Source organism: Cucumis sativus, chromosome 3, assembly GCF_000004075.3.
Source record: "Cucumis sativus cultivar 9930 chromosome 3, Cucumber_9930_V3, whole genome shotgun sequence".
Classification (NCBI taxonomy): Eukaryota; Viridiplantae; Streptophyta; class Magnoliopsida; order Cucurbitales; family Cucurbitaceae; genus Cucumis; species Cucumis sativus.
In genome coordinates, this window is record NC_026657.2 from 2042140 (window position 1) to 2061447 (window position 19308).

The 19308-nt window shown below is 31.0% G+C and overlaps 2 protein-coding genes across 2 annotated transcripts; both read left to right on the forward strand.

The window, feature by feature from the left end:
* Positions 1–2255: 2255 nt before the first annotated feature.
* LOC101211768 (2-oxoglutarate-dependent dioxygenase ecdK) lies at positions 2256–5247 on the forward strand. The gene is made up of 7 exons (XM_031883585.1): positions 2256–2337; positions 3275–3355; positions 3445–3496; positions 3696–3817; positions 4824–4924; positions 5005–5063; positions 5187–5247. The coding sequence occupies exons 1-7, from the start codon at positions 2256–2258 to the stop codon at positions 5245–5247; spliced, it is 558 nt and encodes a 185-aa protein (XP_031739445.1).
* Positions 5248–11808: 6561 nt separating this feature from the next.
* Positions 11809–14862, forward strand: LOC101211526 (transcription factor KUA1). Its single transcript, XM_011652086.1, has 3 exons — positions 11809–12383; positions 13469–13677; positions 14034–14862. Exons 1-3 carry the CDS (start codon positions 12095–12097, stop codon positions 14541–14543), a joined length of 1008 nt encoding a protein of 335 aa, XP_011650388.1. The 5' UTR covers positions 11809–12094; the 3' UTR covers positions 14544–14862.
* The last annotated feature ends 4446 nt before the right edge of the window (positions 14863–19308 follow it).

Genomic DNA, 19308 nt, shown 5'->3' on the forward strand with positions numbered 1-19308 from the left:
TTATAAATTTTGATAATTGAGTGAATGGCATTAATAGATACTAATAGAATAACACAATCGATAGACACAAACACAAATACGTTATTATTGGAATATATTAAATGAAACCTCAATTTATAATTTAACTCCTAAACTTTATTATGTGTATATTCACTGGTTAAACTCAATTATTAAGTAATTCTCTATACATAAGTAGACATGTATAAAATGTGATAAAAATTATTAAAAAAACCTCTACAATCAATTTGGTTTACATTTCAATAATATTTTTCTATAATATTACGATAATTCCACCGTTTAAGTAAGAAGGGTGTATGCACTTTTTTTCTTTTATCACGAACGCGGTTTTAATAATAGATGATGCATATATACACCAGTTTTTTTTACTTTAAAATGTTAATTAAAGCAACGTAACGCGGATTGATTTGATTACATTTAAATATAGAAGATATTTAAGAAACCTTAAACTACGTTAAAATTGGACGGTGAATCACAAATCTTAATTCATATCACTTGAAATAATAAAACCACTAAACTTGAAATAAGAGATAATTACGAGATTTGCGATCTAATTTGTAATTACGAGATAAAACTATTTTAAAAGAAACACACACAAACCCACGAGAATAATACCTTAAATGTAAAAATGACAAATGAAGATCATGATATAAGAATGCAAAATAAGGAAAGAACGTTTGAATAATGATTAAATTTGTTTCACTAAAAATAAAAAACATAAAACTTTGAAACATAAACGTGGTCTACTTGCATTATTATATGAAGATTCTATTCTAATTGACACCACATGCATTATCTTCTATACATCTTTCCCTACCCTTTTCTTTTAAAATACCATTCTCATTTATGTATTTTACTGTCTATTTTAATATCCATCTAAAATATTAAATTAGATTAATAGAGTATGAAAAACACAAAGTACACAAACTAAATAAATGAATTTGATCTTTTTACAAATTCAATAGAATTTAATAAATTGATCCTAAGTTTGATAAAATTTTCATAATAATATCTACGACATGGACGGAACTAAACTAGTGTTATTATTTGAAAAAGAATAAACTAAACTATAATTTGAGATACGATAGTTGAAGTTATCTTAGTTGGAGTTATTTGAATGTATCAAATTAATCATGTTAAAGAAAAGAATATTAAACAATATTTTAACTAAAAGTTAGTTGTCTCCAACTGTAGTCCGCACGTGTTCTTTAGAAGCTGTAGTAAACACGTGCTCCCAACTGTACGTGTGAATGGATTTTTTTTGTTAGAAGCCACGAGAGGGCAATGAAGTTGGGCCTTTTGGCCTAATATCTTTCCCATGGCCGATATTAGGGTGGGCCAAAAGCCCAGTTCCAATGCCTTGTTTATGAACGGCTTTAAGGAAGATTGTAGCCGAAAATCAGTTTAAAATGACAAACGAAAAAAATGGAGAGAGATAGAGTAGGCGGTAGAAAACACCAACGATTCACATCAAATTTTAGCTACATGTTTAAATTTGTTATGAGATAAAGTTTAAGGTATCAAAAGAAAATATAGTGAGTTAAAAAGATAATAATATATAAATGATCAAGTAGTGTGCTTATAAAATGAGACGTGTATAGAAAAATGGACTAACTTTGGTCTAAGGCCAAACCGGGTTGGTTCGTAATATGAATTCATGTGTGTCTAGAGAGGATGTTTGACTTTGGACAAAGCCAAAGCAACTCTCTCAACTAGAACGATACCATCTCATCATGCATTTTTTTTTAAAACTGAATGTTGCTATATAAGAAAAGATAGTGTTTCAATAAGAAAGGGGAAAAGATTGGAATTCGAGTTTGTGAGACCTATGCTAACACTGTTTGAGATATAGTTAAGTATTTTTGGTTCATAGTCCTTAATCGACCAAAATTTTATGTATTTATAAGAATAAAGATTCTTCCAACTAAAACTGCTTTCTTCAATCCAAAATGGAGTCAGCTCTACAACTCCCAATCATTGATCTCTCCTCTCAAGATCGCGACGCCACGGCTCTCTCAGTCCGCCAGGTTCGTCATATAATTTACGAATTCAACTTTCTCCATCGTTTCCCCCCTCTAAATTCTGACTGAATTCCGTTTTCTACGGTTGAAAATTGATCACAGGCTTGCTTAGATTACGGGTTCTTTTACATAATCAATCATGGCGTTGAAGAAACGTTGCTCGAGAGAATGTTCGACGAAAGCAGGAAGTTCTTCTCTCTTCCTGTTGAGGAGAAGATGAAACTTGTTCGGAAGGAACATAGGGGCTACACCGCTCTTTATGCTGAGAAACTCGATCCCACCGCCTCCAATGATATAGGTTTTTGTTCCATGTCTGATTTGAAATTTATGCATTGTGATTTCAAGCTGTGCTTATGAATGTTGAAAATAGGAACTTATGAAAGGGTTAAAGCAAACCCATTAGTAAATCAAACAAACTTAAACTACTAGTTCTTGTTCTTAATTTTCACGTCCGTCTTTATCTGGTCTCTAAACTTTTTAAAATATACAACTTTCAATTTGTGTATAATGAGTCTTTAAACTTTCAATTCTGTAACCGTGATATGTTATTATTATTATTTTTAAAATAGTTGATAATTGAACCTTATGTCTATTGGTATCCTAAAATTTAAATTTGTGTTCCGTGGATACACGCATTTTAACCGTCTGAGAATCTATGAGATACAAGATCGAAAGTTTAAGACCTTTCTAGACACCTTTTAGTATTCACAAACCTTTTGGAACAAAGTTGAAAGTTTAGATACCTATACAACTCTTTTAAAAGTTCAACGATATAATAGGTACACAATTGAAAGTTTAGGAACTAAATTTGTAACTTTAACCGTAAAATAACTACAAGATAAATAGATTGTAATACCCCATAACTTCTTGCTTTCAAAATGTAGCAATCTTTGAAGACACCTTGTATGCTGCTAAACTATTCTAATATCTGGGTTGCTTATTACTCAAAACAATAATAGCACAAGAATAATATAATTACTGTTGAAACGCTTATGGTTTTACAGAAAGGTGAAACAGGGTCTATCATGGAGTATACTAGTGCCCATTTTTTATAGCCTGTTCTTTCTCATTTTAAATTGGACTTCTTTCTTGTAATTCACCAATAAGGTGTTTGAGATTTCCCCCCTCAATGGAATCGTTTCTTCAATTAAAAAGGTCAGTGCCTGTGTTTTAAGAGAGGACTTGTTAGCCAAGCCCATTGACCAGTTCCTATTCAATTGTTTTTATGTGAATAGGGGATGCAAAAGAGAGCTATTATATTGGCCCTTTGGCTGGGAATGCAACTGAAAGCGACTTGAATCAGTGGCCTTCAAGAGGTGAGCAATGAGTTTATTTTTGGAAAAGATTTGAATTTCTTGACTATTGTTTTGATCAACTGTTACTCTTTCTGGCAACGAAATGACAGAACAATTGCCTTCTTGGAGAGCTACGATGGAATCCTTCTATAAGCAAGCATCGTAAGTTTAAATGTCTTTGGGTTAAATTTTAGTACATCTTCGTAGTATCAATGTAGTAATAAAATGGGTACTATGTTGTTTCGAATGCATGCTTTGTTCACTGGACTCAAAAAGTATTCGTGGGATGTTTATGCTGGACAGTTACATTGTTTGAATTTGGTCTGACTGTAATATCTTGCTCTCTCGTTGGCTGCTACAGGCTAGTTGGAAGACAAGTAATATCTTTGATTGCATTGGCTTTGAATCTGGATGAACATTACTTTGAGAAAATTGGTGCCTTGAATAACCCGACAGCATTTCTTCGGCTTCTACACTACCCAGGTTCAGTGACACACGTCACTTTTAATGTGAAAACTAAAGGAAAGAAGAAAGTAAATGTTCATTTGTTGAGCCTGCTTCCACCCCCTTGGTCTTTCTCCAAACCAAAATTTGATGTTGTCTTCTATTAAATAGAAAATTTAAAGAGGTTGGAGATGATTTTTTCCTTTTGTTTTAGTGTTGAAAGGCGTTGGCCTGTTTCTGTTTTAACAGGGACGGAATGAGAAATGAAAAGTGAAAAACAAATGGAATGTAAGTAAAGAATGAAGGTGATGGAATGAGAATAAAACATGTATACAAAAATTATTTTGGTTCAGAAATGAGATTACTAGGGTATTCTTCAGAATGAAAATCACATTTAAGTTTATTTGGGATTAAAACAAGTCATAAGAAGAAGATAAAAAAAAGTAGAATACTGATCGATCTAACAAAACGAGGGTGTGAGATTAAGGTGCAATTATACTCGTTCCCTCATTCTCATTTCTTTGATCATATACATGCTTAGGGGTTGTTTTGGGCACTGAGTTCTGAGTATGGAGTTAGGAAGTTTATGTTTGGAGTATAGAGTTATTTAGTCTGAAGTTTGAAAATATTAGAGGAAGGAAGATGAAGTTTCTAAATAAATATGCAAACTTTAATAGCTAATACTATTAAAGTTTGTAGAGTTGAATTATTTAACACCGACTTATAAAATTGCTAGGGGAGGGGTGTTTGGCAACTTGAGTAATTTGGGAGAGTTAGGTTGGGTGGGTGAAAAAAACCAACACACCGTTTGGTTCACCAATAATTAAAGAAGTTTATTACCTTATTATCCGCATCAACTCACATTTCTCACCAAAGAAAACTCACATTTCTTACCTTGTTTATTTGTTTCAACTCTCTCAATTATTTCCAACCCAACTCAACTTTGTGTTTTTTTCGCTAACCATACGCCCCCTTAGTATTTTGTTTCGTCTTCAAGTTGAGGGATGCAATCTTGTTGATAATCTACTCACTATCTTGAACTCAGGTGACTTGAGATCTCTTGATGAAGGAATATTAGGTGCTTCTGCACATTCAGATTATGGGATGATCACTCTCCTTGTTACCAATGGCATTTCCGGACTTCAGGTATTGAGATCTTACCTCTTAGAGAAGATTGTGTGTATTATGAGGTGAAAGTCTCGTGTCAAGTGGCCATGATGCAACAGGTATGCAAGGAAAAGTTTGATCGTCCGCAAGTCTGGGAAGATATCGTCCCTATAGAAAAGTGAGTTCAAAACTCGATCATAAAATGATGTTCTAAACGACACCAATAGGGAAGGGTCATAACTGTTTATAAAAGAATAATTTTCTCTTGGAATTCAAAGCATGAAATTCTCTGATTTTGCAGGGCATTCATTGTTAATGTTGGGGACTTGATGGAAAGGTGGACCAACTGTTTGTTCCGGTAAAGATCAATGATGTACATTATGATAAATGCTAGTTGGAGTAAAGTAAGAACTAAATTCTTTTATTGGTTATTTGATCATTTTTTGTGTGAATTACAATAGGTCGACTCTACATCGAGTGATTCCAGTTGGAGAAGAACGTTATTCGGTAAGGTCCATTCACTTGTTTGGTTTCTGATACTAGAGCATGAATTCTAAAATATTCTGCCTATAAACCTTTCCATTAACTGAAGAAACGACATGTTGGGAAGCCTATTTGGAGGAATTTTTTTTGTGTTATCCTTTCCAAAGACGGTAATTTTAGCTTGAAATCTCTCATTTTGCAGGTGGCTTTCTTCTTCGATCCCAATGAAGATTGTGTTGTGGAATGTCTTCAAAGTTGTTGTAGTGAGTCATCTCCCCCAAGGTATTGGCATTCCCTCCTTTTATAATACTATCCCCAAAATCTTATACAATGAAGTGGTGTTCTAAGAAGAGTTAGATTTTTTCTTTTAGAAGTAAAAAGAAGACTTTCATTAAGGAAAAAAAAAAAGAACGAATACACAGATATATAAAAAAGTACAATCCCATGTAAAGGGGACCTCTCTAGTCAAGTAAAATGTGACTTGCTGAGGAATTACAAAAAGATATGGACATCAAGACCCAAAGAGGAATGGTGAATCCAACCTGGTCTCAAACATCCCTACGAGAACTCTCCACGGAAGATTCTATTATTTCTCTTAGGACACACGGCAACACTTTTTTCTCTTGAAAAGATGGTTTAGGATGAACTCCATTGGCTCTCTTGCGACCCTAAGAAGTAGTGAAGGTATAGTTAAACGCCTTGAAGAGGGCACATCAAATAGCCCAACCAAATCACAACTCTAGAGAAAATGGTCTAGGTTCCCAATTGCCCTCATGAAAAGAATACAACAATGCATCCAGACCAAAAAGGACCAATTGGCTGAGAGTCTATCCAAGATGTTAACTCTTTTGTGTGAAATCTTCCATACAAAGGATTCAACTACACTCTTAATGAATTCTAATCTCTATGCTTGTGTTTAGTTTGAACACAATCCATATTTCCCTGGTCCCCTTAAGTTTTAAATTATCTATTGCTAGGAATGAGTTTTATCAACCAATTTACTAAGTACAAACAAATTGAAAAGCATTGATTAATAAGCATTTTTCATGATTTAAGAGTGTAAATTCATCCATTACATAGAAATTTCCCTATGATCTCTAAAACAAATTGTTAGGACACTACCTACCAAGAGAAAATTAAAGAACTACACTATAATCCAAGTTTATCACCCAAGCCCTAGATTACTCCACAAAATAGTCTTCCCCTTCACTCACTCATCCTCTTACTATTTATAAGACATCCAGTAACTAACCCTTGTACCCCTTAGTATTAACTTACTAATATTACTTTCTTGGTACCTAACACAAATCCAAATTTAAGTATTTGGAAGCTTTAAGATAATTGAATGTGGATGCAGATATCCTCCCATTCGAAGTATGGACTACCTGAAAGAACGGCTGAGGTTGACGTATAAAGATGGATTTGCTTAGAAACTGTAAGATTCTCTCTCTTTGTAGTATAAAACGTTAGAAAATAACCCATACCCATATAGCGATCATTGAGTAACTTAAAAATTTATCTCGAGAAACCTTTAGGTTCAAATTTAATCTATAAGCTTTTTCACTCTTTTCATTTGATTCTTAAAACACTTTTGTTAAAGATTTGACATTATTCCGGTGCGCTCTATGTTCTTAGATTTGATCCATGTGATTTAGAAGAACACAACTTTATTTTACATCATCTATTATGGATGTAGACATGATATCACTGCTCATTAATCTTTCACATATTATAATTCAATCAAGCTTTATCTAGAGATGTCCCCGTCCTCGTTCCTACCCAATTCTCCATTTAGAGAAAAATAATAATAATAAAGCTTTCTAATTAAGAATATTTACTTACCTTTAGCTCATGCTTGAACTAATCTCAAGATGTGGACTTGCACGTCTACCATCAATACTAAATCTATACTCAAAAGCAAGAGTAGTGCAAGGAAGGACTAAAATGTATTTGGTAGTTTGATACAAATTATGATACTTTACTCCATTTAACTTACACCAATTCTGAATGTCAAAGAATGTGACAAAAGACTCAGTTCAAATAATGATCGATCATTCGTTTTGCTTATGGTTAATGGATGTTCTTTCGTTACATGAATTTGAAATATTTACTTGCACATATCTCATACTTGTTTAACTTCAACCATTAAGTGAAATCCATAGATTCGATAAAAAATTCAGCTTGGTCAATCTCATCTTAAAATCTAGGATCGATGATCTAATAATAGATCTACTTTGAGTAGCACATTAATATTTTTCATACTTAGTTATCATTCTTGATCCGACTTTTATCTTCACAATATTATACTTAAATTACTTAGAAAGTTTCAAAATTAATATAAAAAAGTTTGGAGAAAAATATGCTTTCATGTAATATACTTTCTCGTGGCTTATTTTTCTGGCCATAAGTAACTCGGTAATTAGTAAATATTTCTAACGTGGATTGAATATAAATTTAACCAATGGATCTATTTATTCAAGTTTGAGATTAAAAAAAGATAGGGTTGAATAAGAAATTTTAGACTTATTACAAATTGTTACGTTATTTATCAAATTATTTAGTAACGAACAATACAAATAATTGAATTTAAGACTAATTAAAAGTGGACATGTGTTTCAAATTGAAATTGAAGAGATAAATTGATATTGAATAGATAAATTGATCAATTTTGATAATGTCAGGTGTTTTCATTTTGATCTAAATAAATATTATTTATTTGTGAATTAAAAAATCTTAATTTAGTCTAAATGCTAAATATGATCCAAATTTATGTGGTTGAGCCCATATATTTGATTCATGGATCAAACTTGTACTAGAAAGCTCAATTTTCACTTAAAGGTTTAGAAAGATTTTTTTCAAGAATTAAAGGATCCTCGAGGACAATCATTCAAAAGTTGAGAGAGAATCATTCTAAGAACAAGAAGATTCTTTAACTCTTGAAGCCAACCACTGTCAAGATTTTTTTTGAAGATATAAGTTTTCTTCCAATACTCCAATTTCAAGAACGTCACATTTAGATATTCAATTGAGAGATAATCAGTTAATCAAATACTAAAAATTGAAATACGTCGCATTAAACCAACACAAATACAACATCAACCCAAGTTTAACTCTACAGATTAAATTTATGTAAAGGATTAAAAGGAACATAATCATACTTTGGTTTAAGAAGTATATAATTATCTTCCAATAAAAAGGCGGAGTTAGGAATGAGATTTGAAAATAGAGAAGTGTGTAGATCTAACGAAGGTGAAGGCATCCACGTGATTGGACAGATGAAGGGGAAGAGATAGACATTGATCAAAATGAGTGGGACCCACGTGGTCTATTTTGAACCGTCTGATTCTCTCTTTGAGAGAGATATTATATATAAAAAAAGGGATAACTTTGCATAAAGTGTTTTTCAAAAGATAAGATGTCTGTACCTTTGGATAAGCTGAGAAAACACACTCTTTTCTTTTCTTTTTATTCTTTCCTTCCACTTTTACATCATCTTAAATTAAATAAACCTTTATTTAACTTAATCTTCAATCTTCCTATAAACAAGAAAACAAAAATTCTATTGCAATTATCACAATTTACTAAAATTTTGTTATTACTTTTCTGTTGATGACTGGACTAGTTCATCTCATTTCAACGTTCAAAAACTAAAAATAGTTCAAATTCAAGCTATACTTATTAGTTTTTAAGATTATGGCTCGATTGATACGATACGATTGTGTCGCTTCTCTCCATTATTCACAATCTTTTTTTTTTTTTTTTTTTTTTTGTGTCATATTTCACTCCCAATCTTACTTTGTTGCTCATTTCTAATCAAATATCCAATTTCTTCTTTTAACTTGACAATTTGGAATACATAAAGGTAGGGTAGGGTTGTCTTCTTTAATCAAATTGGTATGGTTGGATAATAAAATCTCTCGTTAGTCCAAAACAACACTCTAACCATGTGTCCACTTCTAACTTGAAGGTTTAGTTATTTAATTGTTGATTTGAGTAAATAGAAAAAATATGAAATTATACCCTTAAATTTTAAAAAGGTATTGTAATATAACTCGGAGTGAATGATTTGAACCAAAACTGAACGCATGTGTTAGTTGAGCTCATGTTGGCTCATTTTGCACTCCATGTAATATTTAGTAGAAAAAACTTTGCGTGGAACTTATAGTTGAATTAACTAAATCTTTGAATTTTTAGATATGGATTAATTTAAATTCTAAACATATTTTTTAAAAAATATCCATACGTTTACTTTAATCATCTATTTTATAAAATTGACATTTAAAGAAGACTACACATGCTAGAGAATTAATTCATAAATGATTTTCAAAATTAATTCTAACTAATGTTTTATATCAATTGATTTATGAAAATTTAAAAGTTTGATTGACTTGAACTATAAGTTTGAAAATTTTCGGACGAAGAGTGAAAATCAATATACTTATCAAAGTTCAACATTCAAAATGATTCAATTATTATTTATTAGTATATAATTTTAATGGATACAACACACAAATTATAGGTATAAATTGTTATTTGTAAAAAAAAAGAGAAACAATATAGATTTTTGGCGCATGATTGAACAATTCATAAATAAATTTTAAACTTTCAATGCCTCAAGCAAAATCGAGAGATATTTTCAAATATAGCATAATAAAATAAAAAAATTACAAAATATATCAAAATTTTATATTATAAACTATTCACTAATACACACCCATCAAAATTTTGATCATCTGTTCTAAAATTAAATTCAACTTTTTTTTTAATGAAATAAAAGTTTTAGAATATAAATATTAAATAAAAGTAAGTTAAAATAAAATAATAATAATAATAAAAAAAAGAGAGTAATGTGCACAAAAGAAAGTGCTATGGGAAGAATTATATGATCTTTGCCCGAACACGTGTCCATAAAGCATATTACACGTGTCATAATCCACCAAGATCTCATATCTTTCGTTTCCCAAATTTGACCGTTTGACCATTTTCATGGTTGACTAACACATTGACCGTCCACGTGTCCTCGTCAAATTGTGTTAATCCATCCCGACCCTTGACTTGTTCTCTATTTATTTTGTTCAATTACTTTGGTAATGGTTTTAAAAGTCAGCATTCTTTGAAATATACCAATTTGCTTAAACCCAATATGATTGGAATATATATTATCCACATCCAAAAATATCTACCAATACATGTTAATAAGACCATAAATAAAAGGATTTGTCGACCCAAAAATCAATATTAGAAATGTAAAATTTAAGATCTAAAAAAGGCTTAACGAACTTTTAACGCAATAGAAAATTTGTTTTTCAAACAGTAATGTGGTCGAATCTTCTACCTCTAAAATAAAAGGTTGTGTTAATTACTAAGTCAATCTCACATTGACATCCAAGTGTATTATTGTCGGCAACATACTTTGTCATTTGAGTCATCCATTTATATGCACAATGATTAAAAGAGGCATGTATATGACATACATGGTAAACTCTATCTAGACAATTGTGGCCAATCATCCTAACCTTCACGAGAAATTCTGCACAAAAGGTGCTGACAATTTCGTCCTATTGAATGTAGGGAGAGAGATTTAACAAAAATAACTCAAATTTCAATCCAATAACTATAAGAAACCATGCAGATTTTTGAATCTATATCCAACAACACAAAACTACAAACAATGCACAATGCAATGAAATCATCTAACAAAAAAGGATTTATGACTATATATAAGTGAATGATAAGAAAATTCACTTAAAAAGCAAGACTTTTTCTTTCAAAACAATGTTTCCTTTTTTTAATATAAACATATAAAAAAATCCAAAAAATCCCTTTCATAATAATCCAACATCATCTATGAAATTAATATTGAAATATTTTTCTTCCAAAATTCATGTAGCATTGAAAAAAATGCAACCCTTAGAATAAATTAATTATATCCAATAGCATCCTCACCATCATATTAATATAAAAAAGGAATTGTCCCAACTTATTCAAATGTAATAAACTACTATTTACTCAAAATTTCAGTTTCAACAATATCTTTTCAATAAATATTTTTTAATCCTACACATTAAAACTCTATTTATTAAATATTTTGAATTTCACTTTTTAAAATATAAAAAGTATCACTAAAAACAATACGTTTAAAGAAAAAATTAAAAAAAGTTTTATATTTAGTAAATAATCATTACAAAAAATGAAGGTAAGAAATGAATGAAAATATAAGTTTGGGAGAAATATTAAAAAACGTTAAAGAAATAATATAAAAAAAAAAAAGGGAAGGACAAAGACTTGGTATCGGAAATGGGGTGCAAGTTTGAATGAAAAAGAAGAAGAACCGTTGATGAGAGAGAAGAAAAAAGGGTGGACGGTTGAGATTGAGAGAAACATAATAAGAAAATGGGAGAAAGAAGCGGAGGATGAATTCAACATTTATCCAAGGCCGATAAATGGATAGTGTTGGATTTAGTCGGTCTTCTCTCTTTCTCTCCCAACTGCGAAAGCAAAGGGAGAAAAATTAAATTCAATTAAAAAGAAGAAGAAAAGGAGAAAAAACCACGAAATTTGCTTTCTTTCTACAACCAAAATCTAACCCTAATTTTTTGTTTTTTGTTTTTTGTTTTTTTTTTGTTTATCGATCGGATCATGCAACTCGGATCCTTTGATCTGGTTGAATTTGAGTTCGATTTCTGAAAAGCGGCGGCGTTTTTCGATCGATCCGGCGGCGGAACGATGACGCGGCGGTGCTCACATTGCAGCCACAATGGTCACAACTCTCGGACTTGTCCGAATCGCGTTGTGAAGCTCTTTGGAGTCCGATTGACCGACGGTTCCATCCGGAAGAGTGCTAGTATGGGGAATCTCAATCACTATGCAGGATCCGGGTCGGGTGCTCTACAAAGCGGGTCCAACAATCCTGCTTCTCCCGGAGAGACTCCTGAGCATGGTGTTGCGGCTGACGGATATGCGTCCGAGGATTTCGTTCCTGGCTCCTCTTCTAGTTGCCGTGAGAGAAAGAAAGGTTTGGGAATTATTTCTGTTACTTATTGGACTTTGCATGCTTTTCTTTTTGATTCGTGGATTACTGTTTCATTTTCTTCTGTGATCGGCTTGGATTTTATGTAATTATAGTTTGGATTAATGGAAGGAGTCTAAGAAGAGGTGCTATGAAAAGTATTATTTCCCTGTTAGAGGAAAATTTTGATGGAGAAAATTGGTTGGTACCTAATTTTTTTTTCCTTTTTATTTTTATGTTTTTGGAAACAATGGTTACTGTCTAATTGTTAAACTCATGTGGCATCCTGTTTTTGGAAATGATTTTAAAAAAACACCAATCCATTTAATTCAATTCTTGAAAACGTGCGTTCTGGTGTCTTCTTTGTTCATAAACATAGAGTGTGGTTGAAAATAGAATATCCTGCTGATTGCTTTGTCAAACATTGTCTCTCTCTATCGTAGCCTTCTTCCTTTGTGTATAAACATCCTCTCTATCTCTAAGTTCCCGTCTCTCTCTATATATATACATCTTTTTGTTAAAATGGATTGTACTAAACGTATATTCTATTTCCTATATTTTCATAGTTTAGTACCAAACATAGTGTATTGAGACATTTTTTTCCCAATCCATGTTAACAACAAGGCCAGCTTATGTTCCTGTGATTACACTCTAAACAGAGGAATCAATTAACAATGTTATGTGTACAAGCTTGAAAACATAAAGAAAAATTATGAGAAACAGAGAGGAGGAGAAGATATATTTCGAAAAAAATCATTTAAAGAGGAAAAGGCATTCACACATATTGACTACTCATCTGCCTGTGCCGATGAAAGAAACTTCTTCTCTTTTACATTATTTCAAGAGGACACAATCATTCCTGTTGGTCTTCTCTCTACTTTCTGAATTTGGTTATAACTTTTTTCTCACTCTTTTAGCATGCATGGCATGTTCTACAAATATCCTTGTGCACGAGTACTGAATTATTAATTTTAGTAATTTTTTGAACAAGGTTACTTGGAGTAGGATATTTGAATCGTCTACAATTAAACCTTTGATCAGTTAGTAAGAATCAATTGATCCTTCTTATATGTGTGTTTGGTAATGCACAGGTGTTCCATGGACTGAGGAAGAGCATAGGATGTTTTTATTGGGATTACAGAAACTTGGAAAAGGAGACTGGCGTGGGATAGCACGTAATTATGTTGTATCTAGGACACCTACACAAGTGGCAAGCCATGCTCAAAAGTATTTTATTAGGCAGACCAATGTATCAAGACGAAAGAGGCGCTCCAGTTTGTTTGATATTGTTGCTGATGAAGTTTGTATTCTCTATCCATCCATTCTTAAATGCATAATGTGTCCAAACTTTTAGCTCTACTAAAGTACAAACATTCTAGTTGTGCAGTTCATCTAGTCTCCAGTTATAGAAATGAATAATCTATCATTAACTTTACCCCATCTGCCAATTACCTTGCCTTCTTCCGTAATAAAATCCTTGAATGAAGATGCTAATTTTTCAGTTTTATGCATGTATGCCAATTATGTAATGTGATTAGACTTATCATTTTTACTCTTTTATGCATGTATGTAAATTAAGTAATACGTTTAGCCTTGTTACTTTTACTTTTCTCATACCAATTACTGATTCTCTTTCCCTTTCCCACAATTATGCAGCGTGTCGAGAATTCCATTGTGCAGCAAGACTTCCTATCTGCCAACAGTTCACATGCTGAATCACAAAGCAATAACCCATTGCCTACACCACCTACTACTGTGGATGAAGAATGTGAATCGATGGATTCCACCAACTCAAATGATGGAGAAACAGCACCTGCGGAGCCAGATGGCCCCCAATGCTGTTATCCAGTGGTATATCCTGCGTATGTTGCACCATTCTTTCCATTTTCTATTCCGTTCTACTCGGGATATAGTGCAGAGACCACCAATAAGGAGACACATGAGGTTCTTAAGCCAACAGCCGTGCATTCAAAGAGTCCTCTCAACGTTGATGAGCTGATTGGCATGTCAAAACTCAGTCTGGGAGAATCGATTGGTCATTCTGGCCCCTCTTCTCTTTCACTGAAACTACTTGAGGGGTCGTCTAGACGATCTGCTTTCCATGCAAATCCAGCTTCTGGCAGTGAAAATATGAGTTCTGGTGGCAGTCCAATCCATGCTGTTTAATGGATAGTATATTTCTGAACTTCAGATTGTAGGTTATATTTACGAGTCATTGTCAATATACAACAAAATAATGTGCAGTCTGGTTTGGGTTTATTAATATTTTCATGTTAGGTCAGTCTTTTTCTCCCCACACTTCCTGCCCTGGTCTCTCCTGTGTTAACTAACTTGGTTGTAACTTGTAGGCTCTAGCATCTTCCCTTAGAAATCGTCCATTCCGACTCTTAAAGATTGTATGTGGTTTATCTTCAGTTTCTGGACTTGAAGCTTATTTATATACTTTGTGACATTCTAATTCATGCAGGAAGCAGATTTTGCAATATTTCAGATGTTGTTTAGTGTAGTTTTCTTGGGAGGAGTGGGTTCCACACAAAACAAATTCTGTCTCCTTGAACTTATGCGTGGTTTTCCTTCGAAATTCTAAAAGGAGTTGTTGGGTTTGAAAATTTGATGAAGAACAGGTATGCTTCATTTGTAATCATCCTGTTAGCTAGGAGTTTGAAATCACTTCAAATCTATATGTATGAACGGTCATTCGTAATTGATAGAATGTTGAATGAATGTCTGTTTGTCTCTTAGGTCATTGACTATACTTTCTTTGGAATTTTCAATGCTTATTCCAAGTTTTTGAGACAAATTTGTTTGACAATATATTTTATTAGAGAAAAAGCGATTCACCCATTTGACAATATATTTTATTAGAGAAAAAGCGATTCACCCATCTTTGGTTTGAAAGCATTTTCTTGTTCTTCTTTGTGCAATCGGTCTTCCCTTACAATTTGGCTTGCTTGATTTTCACCTCTAACTCTGATTCATTGAACGTCTCTTGTGCAAATTCACAGCTTTTAGTGATTTATAGCCTTTCTTCAACATTTCCCAAAAGATCTCAAATTTCACCCATTCCCTTCCGAAGTCTCCTATTGATGATGGGATAATTCGAAGGCATTTATTGATGTTGGTCACAATGATATCCCACACTTTGAATCATTTTCTAGCTCCCGATTCTTGTGTCAATTTCTTCAAAATTTGGTTTGATTGGATGGTTGAGCTCTTTGTTGATAATGTGCCTTAATGATAGGTTTGATTGGATCGTTGGAATAATTGGAATCAAAATTTTAATGATAGGTTTTCGAGGAAATCCTGCGTGGACGAGATTATTTAACAAGTCTTCTTTGATATTATTTTTTTCTTGAGTAAATTCGACTCTTTTTTTTTTTTTGGCTTATATCAACTATTTTATTTTTTTTCTTGGGTGTCTTCCTTGATATATAAATTATAATAATTCTTCATTAAGTGTTTTTCCACTTTCTTTTCTCTAATACTAAATAGATGTAGCTCAAAGGGTAAAAGTAAAGAAAACTCCATAAACAAAATCTCATTCTTTACTATCTATTAAAGGTTATCAATACCAAAATAAATTTTAAAAAAATCCTTTATTTGTAGAGAATTTTGAAGTAAATTAATTAAAAATTCTAATTAACAAGAGAAACTAACTTTAATAAACTAAGAGAACTAATGATGATCCTAATCAATAAAAAATGATCTTAATCAATTAAGGATTTAACAAATATAACATTGTTTAATTTAATTATATCACCTCATTTTAGGAATGATCCTCTCATGATGGATGGGTTTGCTCATTAATGGCTTACCTCTCACAAGCCAAATGAACTCTAACCTTATGCTTGCGATCGAGCTTGCTAATTGTGTTTTGAGTGGGCATCGTGTTGGGGACGCTTTAGATTGATGCATTTTGACAATCCTACCATAGTTTTAAAGGATCATGATGTTTAAATTGAATAGAATCAAAGCATATATCTTGTAATTTCGATCACAATGCATTTGTTTCTCTCTTTCTTCTTCTTCTCCTCTTCTAAACATCTTCATCAAGTTGTTTTTAAGTATGTGAATCTTTGTTCATTGCAATAGGTATTTCAATTTATTATTGTTCTATTCGTCATATTTAAACGTTATTGATTTATTATATTAAATACAACGATTGCTTTTGCGATACGCTTGTGCAAAACCATCAAACAGGGAAGGATGCTAATTAACGTGAGGGCAATTGAAAAGCATGAGAAATTGATCATCACACCGACCCAAAAACTCGGAGACATCCTAACGCAACGTCACTTAAAACACTAATAGTGAACTTTAATAAAACCACTTTTCTCTTGAAATATTAGATAGTGTTCATGACACACATGACAAACCAATTTAAAATTAGAATTACTATAATGTAAGTTATTACCATAAACTATATCTTAAATTTATCTATATTATAATGAATTTGGGCCTTTCTCAACTTTTAAATAATTTTCCTCAAAGAGTCATTGCATCCACTAATCAAATGTCAACAAAATTGAGCTATTCCCAACAAACCCACTAAAAGATTCTTTAAGATTTTGGCACAAAAAACAATTGATTATTGATTACAAGTCTTTTAAGTTTATCCCAATGTTTGTGTTCAATTTGTCTTTTGGTAATCCTCTTACAAAAGTTACCAACATACACCATTTTCCTACCTTTCTATCTTTACATACATACAAGTAGACTACTTCTCTTTTGTCTTTTTCTTAGTTTAAAAATCATGGTCGATAACGTTTTTATTTTTATTTTTTAAGAGATAGATACGGTTGATAACTATTCTTGTTTCTTGCTTTCAAAATTTTAAAAAAATTGTACAACGGTAGAGAAATTAAGAAAAATAGTTTATCTAAACTCTATTTTCATTATGGATTAAAATCTCTCGTTGCCTCATTGGCAGGGATCTTATATTTGCCTTTTGGTCTTCTAAGGTCTTTGGTTCAATTTTCATTGTTTATAATTTTTTTATTTCTCTCTCCTATATTTTATTTCTTCTTTAGTTAATTTTTCATATTTTTATTTTTAATATTTCTTCATTTATTTCTTCTTCCTTTATTAATTTTTCAAATTTATATATGTTTAATATTTCAATTTATTTTTTTCTTTCATGTTTACATATTTTAAAATTTAAGTTATCAGAATTTCACATTATATAACGTTTTTTTTTTTTACTAAAATAATCATTTAGGTTATCTTTAATATTTTACAACTACGAAATTTACGTAATAATATAATCGAGTTGAATTTGAATAATATCACTTAAGAAAGATGAATTGAATTGAATGAGAAATAATATTTCAAATCAAACGTTAACATAATATAATTAATAAAAGTTATTGTATTATAACTATTAATTTTGCAACAAAATTTATGTGTATTTGATAATGTTATTGTTTTATAATTTCTTTTCATATTTTAATGAATTATATATATATATATTAATTTACCTAATTAAATTATATTTGAACTAAAAAATAAGCAAAAAAAGTATTAAGAAAAATAACACCATAGACAAGAAATTATTAACAAACAACTTTTTATTTATTTTTTCTTTTTCTTAGAAAACAAGAAATGATAATAGTGATCAAATATAGCACAAAAATGAAAACGTTATCAAACAAACTCCTACTCACGACTAAGATGAAAGTTGAGTGAAATGAACTAGAGACTGAAAAGGTAATACATAAATTATAGTTTAAGGATGAAATATTACTTGAAATGGAAGTTAGGTTTTTGTTCTTCTCGAAATGCGTTGAGGAACAAAGTTGACCATATATTAACATCTATCTAATGCACTTACTTTGAGTCTTTTATATATTTTCTCTTTAATACTTTTTTCTCTCTTCCTTTTAACCTTTGTGCTTTTAGAATATTAATTAATTATTGAGTCTCCAATGGAAAAAAATATTAGGAAAAAATTATCAAATTAATTTATCCTCATTTCATAACTTTCTATTTCTTCAAATTGGAACCCTAAACCAACACACCCATTCACACATTTACTCCAATTGTTTGTACTCAAGAAAATTAATGATTGAGTTTCAATGCTTTTTCTTATGTTACATAAGAGTATTTCTATGGCTATTAATAATGTTTTTTAAAAATCTATATGTTGAGTAAAAAATATTTCAAAACTTTCACAATTTTAAAAATACTATTAAACTTAAAAAAAAGTTAGAAAAACATTACTACTAATAGTTTTGGATGAAAAATATTTCTTTGTTTAGTTTAAAAAATACCCATAAACTTGAAGAACAATACTACTAACAATTTTGGATGAAAAGTATTTCTTTGTTTAGGGGTTATGTTTATTGTATGTCATTAATATATACATCCATGAATTAAATGAAAGCAAACACCAGTCCAACTTAAAAAACTTGGATGAAATGACATGTGTTATTTTGAGACTATTTCATTCATCAATCAATTAAGCATTAAATTGAGTCCAACTACATCTGTTCATATAAATTTTTAATTTTCATGGTTTCTCTCTACTTAATCCTTAATTAACTCTTATTTAATACATCGATTCAGCTAGTAATCCGGTTTGATACTTACTTTTCAACCAATTGCTTAACTTCATATATCCTATTATATGTTAAACCTAAAGCTAAGTTTAATATAACTAAAATATGTTTAGTATCAATAATATATATAAAAAAATGTAAAGATAGTCTTTAATACTTTGCTATATTTATATGTCATTTAAAACGTATTATTTTCTGTAAATATACTATCAAAAGTATTTTGAATCAATTTTTAAAGTAAAATTTAATTTTGAAAATCGTGGTACGAAATCGTGATTGGATTGGATATCTTATTAAAAAAATTTGTTTTTAAATGGCCTCGTAAATGATTATTTGTCCAATCCTAGTAGATGCCACATACATATTATATATTT

What these genes read in the sequence shown, in the direction of transcription:
- LOC101211526 (XM_011652086.1), top strand. Translation starts at nt 12,095, where the DNA reads ATGACGCGGCGGTGCTCACATTGCAGCCACAATGGTCACAACTCTCGG. An exon ending in TTGCCGTGAGAGAAAGAAAG is followed by an intron (nt 12,384 to 13,468) that starts GTTTGGGAATTA and finishes GGTAATGCACAG; the next exon opens with GTGTTCCATGGACTGAGGAA. An exon ending in TTGATATTGTTGCTGATGAA is followed by an intron (nt 13,678 to 14,033) that starts GTTTGTATTCTC and finishes ACAATTATGCAG; the next exon opens with CGTGTCGAGAATTCCATTGT.
- LOC101211768 (XM_031883585.1), top strand. Translation starts at nt 2,256, where the DNA reads ATGAAACTTGTTCGGAAGGAACATAGGGGCTACACCGCTCTTTATGCT. An exon ending in GAATCAGTGGCCTTCAAGAG is followed by an intron (nt 3,356 to 3,444) that starts GTGAGCAATGAG and finishes ACGAAATGACAG; the next exon opens with AACAATTGCCTTCTTGGAGA. An exon ending in ATGGCATTTCCGGACTTCAG is followed by an intron (nt 4,925 to 5,004) that starts GTATTGAGATCT and finishes ATGATGCAACAG; the next exon opens with GTATGCAAGGAAAAGTTTGA.